The sequence below is a fragment of the Schistocerca americana genome, chromosome 2 (genome assembly GCF_021461395.2).
Source record: "Schistocerca americana isolate TAMUIC-IGC-003095 chromosome 2, iqSchAmer2.1, whole genome shotgun sequence".
Lineage (NCBI taxonomy): Eukaryota > Metazoa > Arthropoda > Insecta > Orthoptera > Acrididae > Schistocerca > Schistocerca americana.
In genome coordinates, this window is record NC_060120.1 from 438,609,852 (window position 1) to 438,631,052 (window position 21,201).

The following is a 21,201-nucleotide window of genomic DNA, read 5'->3' on the forward strand; positions in this document are numbered from 1 at the left end:
CACCCAATCACTTAGGTTTCGTGCAAATAAAAGGTTTCGAGGAGATAAAAGCCAGAGTGGCTTGTGCAGTCGATGAATGCTTTGACACATTTATATACAACAATTCCAGTGATAAGTATCAGTGGATCACTGTTGCCGGAGCTTTACATCTGTCTTCAGGAACGTCAAAGTAAATTACGAACAAAAATTTAGAAAATAGGTCTGTTTATTTGCAGAAATAGTGTAATCGATGTAGCAGAATCTGGAAACAGGGAAAGAACAGTTTTCACTGTTACATTCGAATCGTCTTCTTACCATTTGCAGACAATAATTCATTGCTTTTGTTGGACTACTGGCCTGGACGTAACGACGCCTCTGTCTTTAGGAGAGCGACGAAAAGACTGTTAATATAATTCGGACTCCACTGGGAATTAACAGTGTGATTTTAGCCTCTCGATAAAAAAATTTATCAATAGTGTAAAATATTTTTCAGAAAATTGTTGGGCAACATAATTTCCATTACCCCTTCGTCTTTTCATGTTGATCAGCGGAACAATATCGTTAAACTTTAGGCTCTTCTGCATCACCACATTTTACGAATTTGATCAAGTATGCTGGTATACAGCACAATATGCAGAAAACCGGCCACGACCGTTTTCACTCCATTCCAGTGCTGTCAGTGAAATTATCAATTTTTCTTTTATCATGTGCGCCTAGTGTAAGGGAAATGTTTATTTTCATCATCCAATAGACGATTCATATTTTTGGAACGACTTCAGGGAACAAACAAGCAACTGTTTCATTAATATATATTAATGACTTGCCATTCTGTATTCACGAAGATGCAAAGCTGGTACTTTTTGCCGATGATACAAGTATGGCTATCACACCCAACAGACAAGAATTAACTGGTGAAATTGTAAACGATGTTTTTCAGAAAATCATTAAGTGGTTCTCTGCAAATGGGCTCTCATTAAACTTTCACAAAATACAGTATATACAGTTCCACACAGTAAATGGAATGACACCATTAATAAATATAGACTTCAATTAGAAATCGGTAGCTAAGGTAGAATATTCAAAATTTCTAGGTGTATGCATTGATGAGGGGTTGAACTGGAAAAAACACACTGAGGATCTGCTGAAACGTTTGAGCTCAGCTACTTATGCTATTACGGTCGTTGCAAATTTTGGCGATGTGTATCTCAGTAAATTAGCTTACCACGCCTATTTTCATCCTCTGCTTTCGTATGGCATCATATTCTGGGGTAACTCATCATGAGTAAAAGAGTGTTCATTGCACAAAAGCGTGTAATCGGAATAATTGCTGGAGCTCATCCAAGATCATCCTGCAGACATTTATTTAAAGAGCTAGGAATCTTCACTGTAGCCTCACAATATATATATTCGCTTATGAAATTTGTTATGAACAATCCGAACGAATTCAAAAGTAATAGCAGTGTACATGGCTACAACACTAGGAGAAAGGATGATCTTCACTACTCAAGGTTAAATCTAACTTTGGCTCAAAAGGGGGTAAATTATGCTGCCACAAAAGTCTTTGGTCACTTACCTAATAGCATCAAAAGTCTGACAGATAGCCATGTAGCATTTAAAAGGAAATTAAAAGAATTTCTTAATGACAATTCCTTCTACTCATTAGATTAATTTTTGGATATAGTAAGTGGGTAATTTCCCCAACCCCCACAAAAAAATTAAAAATATTAAGTGTCATGTAATATTTTGTGTAATGTAATATCTTGTATAGACACCTTTTATAAACCTGACACGTTGCACATCATTACGAAGCGTCGTATTCAAGATCTATGGAACAAGTACTAATCTAATCTAATTGTTAGGAAAATACGCAGTATTCAAAAATTATCATAAGAACTGTGCTTCAGGAATTGTTGTGAAATATTTAATGTCAACGAATGAAAATCCCGATTGATGAAAGTCGCCTGTAATGTAAAACCATACACTGCCTTGATATTATTTCCACTTCTAATCACTTGTTTAACAATTACATCGGCAATAGTTATCTATCGATAGTAATTGCAAGTTTTTTAAAAAAATAATAATTTGAGACATTTTGGGTATGGTTAAGAGCTTGAAATCAGCGCGCGCGCTTGTGCGTTTGTGTGTGTGTCCGCATCTGCTTGTTTGCCAATTCGCTCTAGGGAGGACGGGCTATGAAAACTGCTGCTATAAACGGTTTTTATGGGCAAAAATGAGTAACTTTAACTTTTAAAAAAATATATTCGCAGTGCGCCTTAGCAGTCAAGATTTTGACAGTGAATTTCTTTCAGTGTATTCTTTCTGAGTGAAAAATTTCAGGATAGGTTTAGAAATGTCGGATTGGTCCATTCCCTTGTTAGAAGTCAAAACGAAAAGTTCAGCCACTTTTCTCTCGGAAATACGACGGGTGGTTTCTGAGAAATTACAGTATTTGCAACTTAGGATCAATGTGAGTGTCAAACCAGTTGCTGTCTTACATTAGAAGTTTATTTCGTACCCAGGTAAGGACATGGAGGCAATAAAGATTGCACCTGGGCGATCCTGTCACAAAAGGGTTACGGAGGAAATGTGCGAGTAGCTTTCTGTTCTGTTTTTGGAAGTTCACATAACTCGAGTACAGATTGCTTTAAAAAAGGCTTTCATAAACCATGAAGTGCTACTACTTTGGGGAGAATGCACGAGGAGCTCGAAAAGAGCAGCTGACTTGCACGCACAAAGATAACCTGACGGACAGTGTGCAACAAATAAGGACGACAATTCACTTAAATGCTATGCCGTGGATAAGAGGCAAAACTGCAACAAGCAAAGGAATAAATAGGTGTTCTGGCAGCTGTTGATTGTAATTCCCACGTCAGCTCTAGAGCAACTATCCGTCGAATATGTCAGTCCATAGTCGTTCACTAATTGCACGCAAATAATTGCCACAAGCAGAGCTTGCCACGTCACCAGCAAATTAAACAGTAGCATAGCAGACGATGCACGGCTAACCGTCGCTTGGTTCTGATGTGGCGTCTCTACAGTATTTTCTTTCTCTAATAAATTCTTTTCACCAAAGAGGCAACCTTTACAACTTACAGAAAGCCGAACTAACGAAATGAGCATTGTTGGTACACTGTGAATCCACAGTGTGTTAATATCGGTTGAAATTTAGGGGATGTAGACCGTAAATGTTTGGTGTGGGATTATTGGAGACTATGTAATTCGTCCTTATGTTACTGACGAAACGTTAACGGATAACAGGTGCTTTAGATACTAACCGAAGCGCTACGGCTTTCGTAGAGGAAGTTCCAAAGGCGAAAGGGTGCTCTGCTCTCTACTCTCTAGTGGATAGGAAAGGCCTCACTTGCCTGTTACACCTGTTATCTTGCCGCTGTACAGGATCTGAAGGCATTGTCACTTGACCTGTACGTTCGTCTGACTTGCTGCCACGGTTTTTTTTCTGTGTAATCAACATGACATCTGACGATCCTAAAATACTTAAAACATTGCATTGCTGCAGCGTGTGCAAGTATGTAGAGGAAATCCGTTCAGTGTATGGAGTAGACCTGTGGAGAAGATTTTGCACCATCGTCTTCAATTGAGTAGTGTGTGGACTTTTAAAATACGTGATAACATTAATGGAATTTTATGGAAGTGTTATGACCACTTTGGTTTGTAATATCCTTTTTTCTTAGTGTTACTAAGGTTGAAATATTAGAAAATAAGTGTGTTTCTGAATTAACCCCCTGTTATGTGGGTCAAATGCCTCAGAGCACTATGGGACTTAACATCTGAAGCCATCAGATCCCTAGAACTTACAACTACTTAAACCTAACTAACCTAAGGACAACACACACATCCATGTCCGAGGCAGGATTCGAACCTGCGATAGAAGCAGTCTCGCGGTTCCAGTCTGAAGCGCCTAGAGCCGCTTGGCCACCCCCAAGAAGAAGCTCTTGGGAAAGGAGTACAGTATGACACTAACAATTACCTGTAGGTATAGCGAGTTCAAAGGTTTTGAGGACAGTACGTCCTTGAACATTAGGGCCTGCTTTTCCACACCATAACAACTGGACTACTAGAACGAACGCGCTCGACATTGGTTCTGAGTGAATTACGTGTTCCCACCTCTCGCCTTACGAGGGGTATATCCAGTATTCTCTAACATGATCGTCCGGTCGGGTTGCCAGCTTTTTGTGCTTCCTTGCTTGCTCTCTGGCTGACTCGACACGTCCTCTAGCTTCCAGCCCCGTAGCGACAGTTGGCCACCACGTCCTCCACACACACACACACACACACACACACACACACACAGGGCCTTTATCACCAGCCGCCGGAGCCAACTTCCACCCATCTTCGCAGCCAGCGTTGCTCGGCAGCCGACTCCCTGAACCTACCACTCTAGGACGTAAACAAGACCGTCCGCTGCACCATCCACGGGCCGGCGCCGCATGCAAAATGGGTTGCCCTTCTGCTGCTGCTACCTATGGTCCCAGGCGCTTGCTCCAACTCGCTGCCGCTCCCTTGTTGTACACCAGACCGCTCTCCCTGCGAGCTACGGTCGATCATCGCCTCACAGTGGCGCTGAACTCGACTATTTTGCATTTTCGCCCGCTCTGCTGCCTCGGGAACCCATCACAGCTGCTGACCACTGCTGATGCCAACTGACAAACGGGCGGTACTTCAATATTACGGTGACTCGCCAATTCACAGTACACACTGTTTTTAAATCTTTTTATGACAAACTATGGCACAAATGAGTAAATGAATAAAATTTTATTAGCAAGTGGATTTCTGTTATCAGAGGCCAAAAACTGGTGAAAAAGTCTTGCTAAGTATTGACAAATGGTTACATGCCTGCAGCGCACCTTTATCCCGCAAGTTAATCCAAAAGTCAAGCATAACGGGAAAGCGATATTGCAAACGGTCATCAATATTTTTGTGGTTTTCGCCGATAATGTCTTAGTAGTGTTGTGCTTTCATTGGCATTAGTGTCTAATTTGTCTAAAGTTTAGAGCATAACGTCACAAAGACGGCGTTTGTGTCCAGTTTTACTGCGCAGAAACCTCAGTTGGCTTTAAGCACGTGAAACTCACATCACAGAGTACATCAGAGTTCATTGATCACTTTAATCCTTCTGACACGCTGTTCACAAAATACAATGAGATGACAGACTCAGAGGGATCGTGTCGGACCTTTTTTTTTATCGGAATGGTGCAGCAACTCGACGTCGCATGGACTGAACATTAACGCAGAAGTAATGAGCTGTCCATAATTGCAAAAGTGTAGCCGATGCAAGATTTTGTGCAAGATCTGACCTCTCCATTATGTCTCATAAACGTTCGATGGGATTCGTGTCGGACGATATGGGTGGCCAAGTCTTTCACTCGAATCGTCAAGAGTGTTCTTCCAACCAATTTCGAATAATTGTGCCCCGGCATTGTCATCCACAAAAACGAAGTCTGTGAATGAAGTAGCCGAACATACCATTTCCAGTGAATGATCTGTTCAGTTGTATTAGAAGACCCTGTTCATTCGACGGTCCATACCATCGTGGAGTCACCAAAAGATTGCACAGCGCCTTGTTGACAGCTTGGATCCATGTCTTCGTGGGCCCTGCGCCACAATCTGTCCCAGTGTTTCCCAACCTGAGGATAATTACCCCCTTGTATAAACAAATGCTAAATATCTCAAGAAAAGTCTTCTCCGAGTTGTAGATAGTACCTGCAATAGTCCAGAAATGGCTTCATTACACGCTTCGAAACAGGTAAATAAATTAACGACACGGCAGTAACTACATACGGGCTACTATTGTGCTGTATTATTATTATTACTATTACCATTAGTGGCTGTGGTGTGACACACAAAGCATTAACAGCCTGAAGTCTTCCAAGCAATAAAGTGCAGCGATCAAGTGATTTGCGAACAGTAAGTGCAGTGCACACAGCTTGGTTGATTTTAAATGGGCCTGCAATGTCCAGGTCAAGCAAGTGCCGCTGTGGAGAGTAGTAATGCAGGGAAAGTATGTTTTGTAACAAATGTCTATTCTCACTGTGAATAGTTAGCTTTCTTATCTGGAAGTTGTGGGTACCACTTGCAATGCACTATGAATTCCTTCGCCATTCAATCTAACACCCCCCGTCCCTTGCCGACATACCCACAAAATCTACACATCATTAATATTTCATCATTTTAAAAATAAAAGCCTTCGAAGAAGTCTTTCATTCCATAATTTAGTTAGGTGCTAGGGCCGGGATACTAGCTAATGTCTGATTGCACTCAGGGGTGATGATCTAAGAAAGTTTGGGAACTATTGTTCTGTCCCTACCAACAGCTCCTACCAACTGAAACTGGAACTCACCTGACCACGTCATGGTTTTCCAGTCGTCTTAGGTCCAAGCGATATGGTCACGAGAACAGGAGAGGCTCAGCAGGCGATGTGCTGAGAACTCTTCGCGAACGCCGTTGGTCTCGGCCGTTAATTGAAGGTCATCGGCCACCGCGTTGTCGGTTGTGAGAGGTAATGCTTGAAATTTGCTATTCTCAGCACACTCTTGATACTGTGGATATCGGAATATTGAATTTCCTAACGAATTTTGAAATGGAAAGTCTAGCTCCAACCACCAATCCGTGCTCAAAGTGTGTTAATTTCCGTCATGCGGCCATAATCACGTCGGAATGAGTCACCTGAGTACAAATGACAGCTCCGCCAAAGCACTGCCCTTTCATACCTTATGTGGTGGATATTATAGTCATCTGTATGTGTGTATATCGTTATCCTATGAGTTTCGTCATCTTAGTATGTGTTGTCATTTTTTAATTTGTTTATCTTTCGTCTACTAATGGTCAGACGACATCTGGAGCCCAGAAAGACTGTAATTGCTGAGAACAAAATCTATGCACCTTATTACAATAACGTGAAGTACTATTCCACACTTCTTAACTTTGTGGTACATCATTCCAGTGACGCTAGGTTCCTGTCATTACATGACCTTATTGATTTTGATGTTGGGTACGAAGAGTGCACCCAGGATCTGAGTTAAAGTAAGGCGATAAGGATTGGGGGGGGGGGGGGGTATTCGCAGAATGGGGAGACGTGGAGGAAACGAAGTATTTTTATTAGAAAACAGCACTTGAAACTACTGAAAAATAGTTTTAATTATCATCATGTGCATTAATCTTAATACATTTTATTAGATACCTACTCCCTACATCGTACGTAATTGAAAGAATATATTCTACATAGGATTTGTATGTATTACTTTGCTATTAGACAACTAACGTTCAGACACGTGCAAGTAGCCTACTTCAGTAGCTTCTGACTTAGTCTAGTAACATAAGAAATAATATCAGTGTTGGAAGTACAATGCTACTGAAAACTGTAGGGGTACCATTACAGATGTCTTAGGGTTCTCTTGCTCCTATTCAGTAATAATTAAGGTATGTCCTGATACCCTTAATACCAACCATTAGAATACTTTTGAACAAAAACAGAGATTTTCAATTTGATGTTTTTTTCTTATTTTTTTAATTACACTATCAGCAACGTTTCTTGAACACCTGCGTATCACGTTAGGACGGAGTTGACTCGTAATGTTGTGAACGTTTAACAGCAGTACTCAGTCGCATAGTCAAGAAGATTATAAACCAAGTTTAAATGTTCCATGTTATTTTACTTAAAGTTAGTTTCTACTGAAATCATCTTCAATTAATAGTGACAGTAAGTAGTTTTACGAGATGGGAATTTACATCGGACTTCTGAAGTACCCGTTATTTCTCAATACCACTATTCTTACTCGTTGTAGAATGATTTATCATTTTATTCCTTTCAACTTCTTCAGGATCGCCATACGTCAGCGTGGTTTCTTTACATTACGAATACGGCAGCCCTCGGCATATGGCTGGATTTGCTGAGCAGCACATTTGTTGGTGTGGTGACGTACAGTTTCCTCGTCCTTTCAACAGGTGAGGTTTATAAAATGCTACTCAGTTTTCCTATTGATATAAGATACCTAGGAAATACATGCTTTCTTTTGTACTGTAAAACCATAATTATCTTTAGTAAGTTTTTCTGCTGTATACAGCCAATTATTTAGCCATGTCGCAAAGTGGTTCTATGTAAAAAATTTCAGTTTATAATCATGCGTGTTAATAATATCCAAATAAGTCATTGTATAAATCATTATATGACATTGCCTTGCGCATTTGATCATAGCAGCATAAATAATACTTATGTGTTTGATTCAGCAATATTAAATTGAAATATATATTGACAAATGTAGTTACCTACAGCAATTTATATATTAAACTTCCTGGCAGATTGAAACTGTGTGGCGGACCGAGACATTGTAAGAATGCATCATCTGCTCCTTTAATCCCGATACAAGGTGATTCCTCTTCGCTATCACTCCTACTAGGTCAAGAGCCGCGTTGCTGCTACGGTCGCAGGTTCGAATCCTGCCTCGGGCATGGATGTGTGTGATGTCCTTCGGTTAGTTAGGTTTAAGTAGTTCCAAGTTCTTGGGGACTGATGACCTCAGCTGTTAAGTCCGATAGTGCTTAGAGCCATTTGAGCCATTTGAACTGCTACTAGCTTCGAACACTAATTGCTTACCGCCTGATTAGTATCAGATCAGAGGCAACGGTTGATTGCTGATTAATGGAATTGTTTAATGACCACTGACGAAATATGTACAGATACCACCAAAGGGAGTCAATGAACGCCGATCTCGTATAGAAGCTAACAACGTACATCAGTGCAGCCAGATACAGTGGTCTATAAGTATATTATCAAACCCCACTTGTTAACCACACACTGGCTGAATCATGCAGAATGTTGCTTAACCTTTGGCGAAACCTTTGTGAACCATAAAAACAGTATCTGATGATTATACACGTACCTTCGTCGTAATTTTTTGGTATTATTTTTTACATCCCATTGTGTGTTCTGTGTTACCCCATCATCTGGTCTGTGGCATAAAAATTGTGTGTGAGCACTGTGAATTATTGTTAGTTATACGATTATACCCAGCCTTTGCGACAGTTAACGTCTGCACTATAATCCGAACAGCACTGAAGTGTAACTGTTATGCCCTTATTTATTAGGGCTCTTGTATTATCTTTTTATACAACTGAGATTAAATAACAAGCAGTTGTAATAATCGTAGACATGTCAGAGATATGCTTGTTGTCATAGACGTATTGATACTGTGACTAATGCAGCCTGATGGCAAAGATTGTTTGCCTGTGCCACTTTGGGCAGTGATGTTGTAATGAATTGATTATGAGTGACCAGATGCTGTGCCTCGATATTAAAAATGTGTTATTCAGCTTTATTGCTTCATTGTAATGTATATTTCTCTATTTCGTTTTTCGTTGTATTCTTATGCCATAGATATTATGATGGGATAATCCGAAACGCATGATGAGAGGTTAAAAATAAAGAAAAATATTTTAGCAACCAAGATAAGTGCGTAATCATTAGCGCCAATATGGCCGCAGACACACTCAATGACTTCTTGCATAAGGTGACGAAAAAATATTTCTCGGAAGGCAAAAGTCAACGTGACACTTCATTTTATGAGTGTTTCAGAATGGTTCATCCTGTCACAAGATTATAAAATTACCTTCTACTTCAATGAAGAGGGAATCTTAGAGTACATTTTGTGTAACGCATAGGATTATTAATCTGATTTTACACTGGTATGTCTTTTACATGACTAAACGTAAACTCTTGGGGTATATTTTACAACTATGTTTCGTATCAGAGTTTTCATTCGCCTTTCACAAATGTACCATTTCTTCAACTGGACGCGCGATAAACATCCAGACGACAATCAAACTCGTCCCATACTTCCGTAAGAATGTCTGGAGTTTGGCTGCTCTTGCTTTGCGGCATCACATTCACCCGAAGTTGCTGCAAGAAGAGACACAGAGACGGAGATCTTCACGCACCCTCTAAAACAAGGAATCGCATACCGTGAGATCAGGCGACCTTGCTGGCCAGTGCTGCATGCCGTTGCGGACGATCCACCGCTGAAGCGGATCTCTATTTGAAGTTGCTCTTAAATGCAGGTAACAGTGCATTGGTGCTCGATCGTCTTGGAAATATGAAATTTCCGGTATGATTTCGCAGTTGTAGAAAAGTTCTGATTTATTAGTGCCATTGTAGTGCTACTGTCGAGTGCTTTGAGCTGTAGGAGGTGCTATGTTGTTCTCTCGCCGAAAACACCACGGCACAGTTGTAACAGAATTGCACCTAGCTGCGCCACGAAGTCTCCTGCCGACAGACACTTTTAGTTTCGATGCCTGAGTGAACATCTTCGCAAGTTTCTGACTAAGTGCATGTAGAAGATACAGGGAAAGGTCGGGCGGTATCGGACAGCATACTGTACCGGACAAGAGCTGTCCCTAAACTCTAGCTTTGGTGACAGCACCTGTCGCGCCACTGCAGTCTGAACTGTGCAGGAACAAGACAGCTAGCGTAAATCTGAATCAAATCAGCAGTAACAATGTGTTTCAGAGGGACAAGTTATCTTCTCCTGACTCCTGGTGAGTTTTTCCGTGCACGAACTTAACGTTGCAGCAGGGCTTAATTTTGGCTGGAACGCGTAAGAACGGCGTTGCAGGATCTTATTGCAACGTAACTACGAGAGTCGTTCAATAAGTGATTCCCCACATTTTATTCTCAGAACATATTTATTGTTAAGAGTCCGAATTTTGTGACAATATACATCAACATGTCTTGTCTACGTCCAATTTTTCCACTAGTCTCCATCACGTTCTATGGCCGTACGCCAGCGTTGTGGAAGACCATGTGTTCCCTGGTTCCCTGCTGGTAAAAGCTCTTGTCCCGTAAGCGTAGCCATGTTTTCACTGGATGACCGACACTCTCGTCATCTTCAAAGTGTCCTCCCCATAGAGAATCTTTAAGCGGGCCCAGAGAGATGGAAGTCCGAGGGTGCCAGGTCTGGACTGTAGGGTGGATGAGGCAATGATGTCCAATGGCTGTGGTAGGACGTCCAGAGCGTGGCTGATCATGGGTTATAGATGTTCACCGCGGTTTCCTTTTCTGCACACAAGAATTCATTATCTAGGCATAACATGGCAAAGCGATATGAAGTGGAATGAGCACGTCAGGTTGTATTAGGAAAGGCAAATGGTTGACTTAGGTTTATTAGGGGAATTTTAGGAGCCCGCATATAAGACAATAGTGTGACACATTGTTAAGTACTGTTCGAGTGTTTGAGATCCGCACCAGATCGGACTAAAGGAAGGCATCGAAAAAATTCAGAGACAGGCTGCTAGATCTGTTACCGGTAGGTTCGAACAACGCACAAGTATTACGAAGATACTTTGAGAACTCAAATAGGAACCGCTAGAGGAAAGGCGACGCTCTTCTTGAGGCTTACTGCAGAACGATTCTACTGACGTAAACATACATTTCGCGGAAGGAATATGAAGATGAGATTAGTGAGATTAGGGCTCGTACCGTGGTATATAGACAGTCTAGACAGTCGTTTTTCTCTTGCTCTAATTTCGTGTGGGAAAGAAAAGGAAATACTGTAACTAGTAGTGGTATAGGATACCCTTCAGCAAATACATGCGGTGTGGCTAGTGAAGTATGTATGTAGATGCAGCTGAATGAAAAATCTTTTGCATCAAAAATGACATTATTATACTTCAATTTTATTCTTACACGTTGTGCAGTCACAGTAATGTGACAATAGCCCATGTTCGACGTCAACGTGCACTAAGTACTCACAGATGGCAGGTGGCGGAACACGCAGTAGAGGCTGTATATACCGTTCGGGGGACGCCGAAAACTGGGCAGTCGTTGCCGCAAGGCGGAAACGGAGCGATTTGTGTGACGTCCAAAATATGATCATTGGCTTTCGGGCCAAGTGCGGAAGCGTTTCCGAAAATGCTGAATTTGTAAGCTGTTCACACGCAGCAGTTTTTAAAATATACCGTGCATGACAGAACGGTGCTGTCCAAAACCGGCTCCGAGGCAACTGTGTAGCACCATGAGCCACAGATTACAGGGGTGAACGGCGACTGCGGAGATACTCTTGGGCGAATAGAGGTGCAACTACTGGGCAACTGACCGCTCAGATGTACCAAGGGGCTGCCAACAGTGTCTCCTCAACGACCGTACAGTGGACGTTACTGGGAGGGGCCTCCGCAGCAGGCGCCTGGTTTATGGACACGTGCTGACTTCTTCAGGGACGAAGGCTGGAATCTGCACTCCAGTACCGTAACTGGGCGTCCACTGAGTGCTGACAAGTGGCCTTTTCAGGTGAATCACATTTTACTCTCCATCGGACTGATGGTCATTGACGCACACGGGGCGAAACGTCTGAAAGCAGACACCCTGCAACCAGGAGGGAGCAATGTGGTCCAGGGAATGTTTTCGTGGCATTCCCTGGGTGGTCTTGTCATTCTGGAAGACGCAGTGGGTCAACACAAATATGCACATGTTCTTGGAGACAATGCCGAGCGCTACAGGCAGTTTATTTTTCTTCGGCACAGTGGCGTCCACCAGAAGGCCAGTACAAAGTGTCACCAAGCTCGCAGTGTACGTGCGTGGTTCAAAGAGCACCAGGATGAGTTTACCATACTCCCCTGGCCATCAATCTCACCGTATCACCGTATTTAAACCCAATCGAAAATCTGTGGGAGCACCTCTATCGGGCTGCTCACGCCACGGATCCTCAACCGAGAAACCTAGCGCAACTTGCCTCGGCGCTGGAGTCGTCATGGCTTCACATCCGCAGTGACTTGTTGCAAGTCACGCAACGGTGCTCGCTGCAAAAGGTGCCTATTCCTGCTTTTGACAAGTCGTCACATTAATGTTACTAGACATTTTTTTTTTTACTTTTGACGTGGAGTTTTGTAACTGTATTATGTTACGTACCATAGTAGTGCTTCGTGAGAAGAATGTACCCACACAACGTCCAGAAAATATCGTAAGTTTGAAAGAGCTTACCTGCCCGATACTTCCTCCAGTCTTATGAAATGGGACGAATCTTCTAGAAACCCGTTGTAAGTTGTAACTGGCCTGTGTCATTCTGGATATAAATATGATAGCAACAGTTTTGAGTCAGACATTTTTGATCACTGAGACGTAGTACCAATCACTGAGAGCGTCGAAATGTTGTCGACTTATAGAATTAATAATGCATCTGTGTAATCAGCTGAATAATGTCTTTCTTATATTCTTGACGAATACATTGATCATACGAAAGGATGTTCTCCCGACATTACACAGTTATTTCAGAACGACAATAATTTGTTAATAAGTAATATCCGAATCACAATAAGCCTTTTCATCCAGGTTGTGTATGTAATACAACTTTCTGCGCCAGCTTTCAGAATCACAAATAATTATGGAAAACGATCTAGCTAATGATGAGAGATAGTCTTCGGAAAACACTGTGAAAAAATAAATTGTTTGTACCAGTCAACAATAAATTTTCCATTCAATTTGCCACTCTGCTACAACTATGACATCGGAAAATCCGCATCTGCTGCTGAGTGGTCATCGGCCATGTGGGGGACCCGGGTTCGATCCGGGTAGTCCTAACGATTTTTCGTTGATGCGAGGACTGTTAGGGATCCGTTCAGTTTCGTGACGCCAATTAAGCTACGTGGCCGAGTGGTAGTGGCTCTACGGTCTGGAAGGTCTGAAAAACGGAGAACGGACGGGAGAGCGGTGTGCTGACCAGACCACATGCCGCTCCATACCGCACCCACATGAAGGCACAAGACAGCGGATCACACAGTCACCGGTAGACGTCCCTTGGCCCTTCACGGACTGGACGAAGAGCTCGTTTTTAAGTAATACAGGAATCTTCTTTTATGCTCTGCTAATCCTTATTTATTTATTACTGATGTACAAAAATTAACTGTATGTGGTGTCTTTAGTACTTTATGTGCCAATGGTGATCTGTTTAATAAATTTCATTCACAGAAGTTTCGACGTACGCAAATCACTTACATTTCATTGTTTAGAGATCTGAAGAATCATTCACTGTTCGAATGCATGTTATACAGCTTCCTTCGGTGGATCTGGCGTCGGACTGGCCATTTCACAGTCACTTACTCTGACAGTTATGCTACAGTTCGGTATCCTGCAAATGACCGAAGTCCTCAGTCAGATGACGTCAGTGGAGAGAATCCTCGAATATACCAAAATTCCATCCGAAGCAGCTTTGGAGTCGACACCAGGTAAGCAAGCATAGTAAATTAAACATTGCAACATTTAAATTTAATAGGCTCCTCGACGCTGCTTAACAACAGAGAGATGTCGAATGTTCTGCTAGCGATTAAATTGCCTCACAAAAAGCGTGGGGCACCCACAAGGGGAGGAGGAAACGAAATGAAACTTCACGGGCTGGGAGGGCCTGTGATGTTATTTAAGTAATTACAAAATCGACTCAGATTTACAAACTTGGCATTATGGGCCCAATTATATGTATACGTGGTACCCCCTCTGCCGTGATGCAAGCGCTGATTGGATTTGGAAGGCGCCGTATCTTCTCCCGAGCTAAGCTGCACGACAGCTGTTACAGCCGTTTCTTGATGCCTTCGATACTGGGACTGAGATACTGTTCACTTCCGAACTGGTCCCAGACATATTCTTTGAAGGCCAGGTCTGCTTGGTGTTCCTGGCCACAGGAATAGTCAGTATCACGCAGATGATAGAGGCACGTATAATGTGTGAATGAGCAATGTCCTACAAACAAATGGCACCACGAATCTGTCGCATGAGAGGTAATGCACGAGGCGCGGGATGACTCTGCCACGCCTCGCACCGTCAGTTCCGTCAGCCACTACCAGCCCTAGGAGTATGGGACGTCTCGCAGGTCCCCGCCATACTCACAGCATCTCCACTCATCGCTGAACACAGTGCGGCTCTGTTCATCAGCTGTCCACGCTTCCCGGCCCGGCCACGGCACCACTCCAAAGGCAGCCGTTCGTGTTGTGCTGTTGCCCGCAGCCTGCACATGGGACGGTTATTCGCTAGTGTGGATGCTGCTGGTCTCCGACCAATCACATGGGGTGACGCATTATGTCGCATGGGGTCCATTTCTTGTTCTCGGAGCACGCGCAGATGCAGATGTGAAGAGGTTACGATCTGCTTGATGTGCAAGACGACGATCATCCCTTTTAGTGGTCAGACTTGGTCGACCGGAAACCCGACCACTAGTCTGCCTGCCTTCGCTCGCCCACGCAGATCAATATCGGGCTTTTATCACATCCAAATGTCCCACAAATCTGGATATTGCGCAGTTCCACCAAGACACCAATGAAGAACCACAATGACGCCCCGTCCAGGCAATGTCAGTTGCTGATTACGCTGTCTCTCACGAGTAGGCGGCATCTCCGTGTCATTCAAAGCGTTCACTTACCGTTTGACGCTGTTGATGGCCCTTATATACCACATCAGGCTTGGTAACATCAGTAAACGTGAACAGTACTAACGCACTCTGGTGACCGTTCTATATGTCACGATAGTGAGCTCATGTGCGAGATTAGATTGACATTCGGCCATGTATTCCAGGTGCTTTACTTTTTGTCAGGCTGTATAGTACCAATACTGATTTTGTGCCAATGCTGCCAGTCTCATAATTTAGAACTTACGGTGCTTATCTTTATATAGTATTTGTAAATAAATTGTATAAATACTCAGTGAGTGCTGTAGCGCTGTAGTGAGTCATTGAACTAGCATTCGGGAAGATCGAAGTTCAATTACCTATCCAGCAATCCACTTATAGGTTTTTCACTGTTACCCAAAATCTGCCAGGGGAAACTTTGCGATACTTCCTTCGAAAGGGACGAGGCCAACGTCCTTCACAACGTCTGTCCAGTCAGGGCGCCCCTCTCGTCTCTAGTGATGTCGTCGTTCAACGGGCGCTATGTCTCTTTCCCATTTTACCTTTGGTTACATTAACTCTGCCGGAATATTGATTTCAGATTATCTGTTAAGCTCATGTACACTGACATGACGAAAGTAATGGAATAAAGATACACACATATTTAGATGGCGGTATTGTCGTGTACACAAAGCATGAAAGGTCAGTGCATTGACGGAGCCGTCATTTCTACTCAGGTGATCCGTGTGAAGAGGTTTTCGACGTGATTATAGCCGCACGACGCTGATTAACAGCCTTTGAACGCGGAACGGTAATTGGAGCTAGACACACTTTGGAAATCGTTAGGTAATTCAATATTCCGACATCCACAGCTGCAAGAGTGTGCCGAAAATACCAGATTTCAAGCATTACCTCTCACCACGGGCAACGCAGTGGCCGACGCCCTTCACCCAAGGACCGAGAGCAGAAGCGTTTATATATAGTTGTCAGCGCTAACAGACAAGCAACACTGCGTGAAATAACCGCTGAAATCAATGTCGGTTGTACGAAGAACGTAAACAGTGCGGCGAAATTTGGCGTTAACGGGCTGTGGCAGGGGATGACCGACGCGATTGCCTTTGCTAACAGCACGACATCGCCTGCACCGCCTTTCCTGGGCTGTGACTATATCGTTTAAACCATAGACGACCGGAAAGCCGTGCCTGGTGAGAAGAATCCTGATTTCAGTTGGTAAGAGTTGATGGTTGGTTTCGAGCCTGGCACAGATCCCAAGAAGCCATGGACTCAAGTTGTCAACAAGGCCCTGTGTAAGTTGGTGGTGGCTCCAAAATGGTGTGACCTGGGTTTACACGGAATGGACTGATCCTCCTGTCCAACTGAACCGATCATTTACTGGAAATGGTTATATTCGGCCATTCATGGACACAGTGAGGGAATTTTTTGGATAACGATGGGCCGCGTCACTGAGCAAAAATTGTTCGCAATTGATCTGAGAACAATTTGGCCACATAAATCATCTGATATGAATCCAATTGAACATTTATGGGACATAAGCGGGAGGTCAGTACGTGTAGAAAATCCTGCACCGTCAACACTTTCGCAATGACTGACGGCCGTAGAGGCAGCATGGCTCAGTGTTATTACAGGAAGTTCCAGCGACTTGTTGAGTCCATGCCACGTCGAGTTGCTGCATTATGCCGTGAAGGAGATCCGACATGGTATTAGGAGGTATCCTACGACTTTTGTTACCTGAGCGTATATCCTCGCCGCGCGGAGTGGCCGTGCGGTTTGAGGCGCCATGTCACGGACTGCGCGGCCCCTCCCGCCGGAGGTTCGAGTCCTCCCTCGGGCATGGGTGTGTGTGTTGTTCTTACTATAAGTCAGTTTAAGCAGTGAGTAAGTCTAGGGACCGATAAGCAGTTTGGTCCCTTAGGAATTCACACCCATTAATTAACACCCATTACACCATATAGCCTCTATTTAATTTCTTAAGTAAATCAGGTGAACAGTTGTTTTTTATTTAGTCAATATTTTTTACGCAGGGACTTCAGAAAATAGGTTACACATGACGTCGCACGATAAGACCACTGCGCGTTTCCAGCACACATAGTTCTGCTGCAGTACTTACAACAAGTGCATCACAGTTTGGGAGTGACATGGCGATGCAACTGGAAACGTACTCCCAAGCTGAAGTAAGTGGGTCGTCTCGATTCTTGTGGACAAGACGTCTAAACTACACTCACATTCACCATGCTATACTGGCGGTATGTGGACCAAATGAACTGTCGCGTCGAGCCGTAATAAAATGACAACAACAAATCGGCCAAGGCTTCACAGACGCGGGGGTTGTTGATCGGGAAGTCCAGGTCCTGCACCATGCCATTTGCTTCTTTTCGGCAAGCTGAGAGCATACCTGGAAGACTGGAGGGAAAGAAACGTTCCAACGATGAGGACGTTCACACACCAGCTGCCCAATGTCTGTGTGCCGAAGGAGCGGGTTGCCATCGCCGAGGAATTGAACGATTGGTAGGAAGTTCCGACAGTTTCTCGCAGATATTTAGTGACTATGATGAAAAATAGTGCCATGTGTGTTACTTTGAGGTGTAGTGCAGCACTCAATACAAGGTACTCGACCTGCCGGAATAATGTGTAACCTACTTTTTGAAGTCCCCTGGTATATTTTCTAACCAAATTAGTGACTACCTAGACTGATTTCGTAAAACCAGGAAGTGGTAAAAGACAACAGGCCCATTTATTTGTATTTCCCAACACCTACATCTGTTCTCCGCAGGTCAACTTACGGCGTGTGCCAGAAGGTACTCGGTGTTCCACTATACTATCCTTCCTTTGCTGCTCCTTCCGTGAAAGCTGCATGATGAGAGAGCCTGTACTTACGCCTCCGTACTTCTGATTCCGCTGAGTTTCCCACCGTATTCGTTTCGTGAGATGTGTGAAGGAGGCAGGAACACGTTGCCCGACTCTTGCTAGAACGTTCTCTCTCCAGACATTCACAACAGTCCTCGCCGCAGCAGGCTGAGGGGCTGCGTGACGCTCTCGCCATTACTAATCAAACTCGTCACGAAACGGTTTGCTCTTCTTTGAACCTCCACTACGCCCTCTATCAATCCTACTTGGTAGGCGCCCTAAACGAACAATGTTCAAGAATCCGGACGAATAATGGTTCTGTTGACTATTTCTTTCCTAGGTGAACTAGATTCCCTTAGGATTCCTACAATCAATCTCAGGCTATTAAATATCTTCTTATGTGGTCGTTCCATACAAAATCTATGGCACATATGCTCCACGATATTTTATTTGCATTTATTTATTGACAAACTAGTAATGAAACAACTGTGACTCTCTCCACACATTTATTCTAAGTACGCTATATTCGTTTATGTTGCCAAATGCCAGAATTAGTATCAAGATTCAATCACATGCAGGTCTTCCAAAATTTCGTTACAATTTCCTGGCCTTACAACTTACCTACATTCAGTAACATCACCTGGAAACAGCCTTACGAAGAACACGTAATTATCCACAAAACGATTCACAAAATAGGCATAAATCGTCCAAAATAACTGTCGTACGACTAATAATACTCTCAAGGGATACAGACAAATTACTTCAATATCTGACGGTTTCTTCCAGTTTATTAACGACGTTGCGAGTTCTGTTTACTAGGTATACAATCCGGTCACAAAGCAGGTCCTGCTTTGTTCACTAGCTGCCAGTGCCAGACTGTACGGAATAGGTTCCAGTACTCGAGAACCGCGACTTCCGTGTTGTCCCCGCTGTTCATTGCCATTTGGTATTCCAAGGACGAGCAAAATGAACTGAGTTCTAGTTCAGTGTCTATAGAACCCATTCATACAGAGGAATAATGTTCCATAATTCGACAACAGACTGAGTCAGACACATTACGGTAATGGGCATCCATTCAACAACCCGTCTTGAAAACTGGAATGGCCTATGCCCGATTTCAAACGCCTGGCACGCTTGGCTGTTCATTCGACCTTTCACGTAACCTATACAGCAACATACGGGTTTCCCGTCTAGATTGCGGTTTTTGGTAGAATCCTGTAGCGATGCAGTCCTTCAACAAAGGAAACTGCTTCCAATACGTTAGTTCGTCCAGTCTTAGAGTACTGTTCATCCGTATGGGAGCTTTATCATTGAGTCTCATTCAAGAGATTGGAAAGGTCCAAAGAAGAGCGGCAAGATTCGTGACTGGTACATTTAGCCATCGCGAGAGCGTTACAAATGTCATAGAAAGTTTGAAGTAGGATACACTTCCAGATAGACGACACGCTAAACTGAAGGGGCTACTCACTAAATTCCGAAATCCGATCTTCGCCGAGGATGTAGAGCATGTATTATTACCATCAACTTTCAAATCGCGCAATGATCACCATTCAAAGATAAGGGAAATTTGAACTCGTACTGAGGCGTTCAGACAGTACGATCCGCGAGCGGAACAGGGTGAGGGGGGGGGGGGTGAGGGGGGGAATATGACATTGGCGCGAGTTGTGCCCTCCGCCACACACCGCTTGGTGGCTAGCGGAGTATATATGTGGATGTAGATGTACAGTCGCTTTACTTCTACTGAGCAACTGTAGTTCGTCTTTATATTAACAGTCACTTAGCGTTCGTGCTACGGTTGAAAGAGCAAACCGTAGTATGAACTTCCTCAGTGAAATAACTTCGGAGGCCGACAGATGCTGTGTGTCATCCTTCATGTCAACGCTGGTAGTATCACGGAACGTTTGAGTAGCTTAATCTCTTGTTGTATGGGTCCACAGCCTCGAAACTATTTCTGAATGATGAAACTTTTTTTTTTTAAAAAAAGTAGGTTGTCAAATTCTATAATGCAAGGTCACCTTTATTGCATCGTGTACATACGAGAACGTGCTGAGCATTGTCTCCGAATTTTGCATGTGAAAACTCTTAAAAATTTTAAAGTACAACAAGTGACATTAACATTCTGCATCTTTACCCTTCACGTCTACGTATTTTTTCTCCATATAGTCATCTTGCCGACAAGCTCATTTCTCCCAAAGAGTGATCAGTTTTTTCATATCGTCACTGTAGAATGTTTGACACTGTTGGCGGAGCCACAAGCTCATCCCTAATTGCACCACTTCATCTTCATCAAAGTAAAGTCCACGAAGGTGTTTCTTAAGTTTTGGAAACATATGAAAATCGAGTGGTCGGGGAGTATGGAGGATGATCGATGACAGTGCCCCAAGGAGTCAGACTGTTCCAGATGCCACAGCGCTCGTGTGTGGTCTAGCATTGTCAAGCTGAAAGAGAGGGTGTTCCATGTGTGAACTCACTCCTCGAAAATGTAACTCGATTACAGCACGCTGTTTTTCACGCACCACCACAGTTACGTTGCACAGCGGCGTGTTACACGCTGCAATTCTGTACCTGGTACCGGTAGAGAGCTGTAAATATGAATACATGGCGAATAAAGATGTAGAATGTTAATAATGCTTGTTTTATTTGAAAAACTTTAAGAGTTTTACCATTCAAAGGTATCTCTCTTCAGTACGCTCTTATACATGACAGTACGGGCCAGTTTAGGACTGTGGCTATTTTCCAGCATACCTCCGTTGGTGATGTGTGTGTCACTAAACAGATTTTAAATATGACGCACACATCACCGACTCAAATACATTTCACAATGGCCACAGGCTGAGAATAGACAGAAATGTGTACATGGTTCAGGAAAGGTCATGTTGCATTATAGAACTTGACAGTCTAAAGTGCTATTTAAAATGGTTTCGTGATTCAGAGATCGAACAGATGATTTTTGACTTACTTTGGTTAAGACCAAACTTTTTAA

General features: G+C 43.3%; 1 protein-coding gene across 2 annotated transcripts in view; it reads left to right on the plus strand.

Moving 5' to 3' along the window:
• The window catches only part of LOC124594746 (ATP-binding cassette sub-family C member 4-like), a 193,379-nt gene that overhangs the window by 135,524 nt on the left and 36,654 nt on the right, over positions 1 to 21,201 (plus strand). For both annotated transcript variants that reach the window (XM_047133125.1, XM_047133124.1), the window contains exons 19-20: positions 7,818 to 7,941; positions 14,032 to 14,205. In XM_047133125.1, coding sequence (XP_046989081.1) covers positions 7,818 to 7,941; positions 14,032 to 14,205 — 298 coding nt within the window. The remainder of the gene's footprint in view (positions 1 to 7,817; positions 7,942 to 14,031; positions 14,206 to 21,201) is intronic.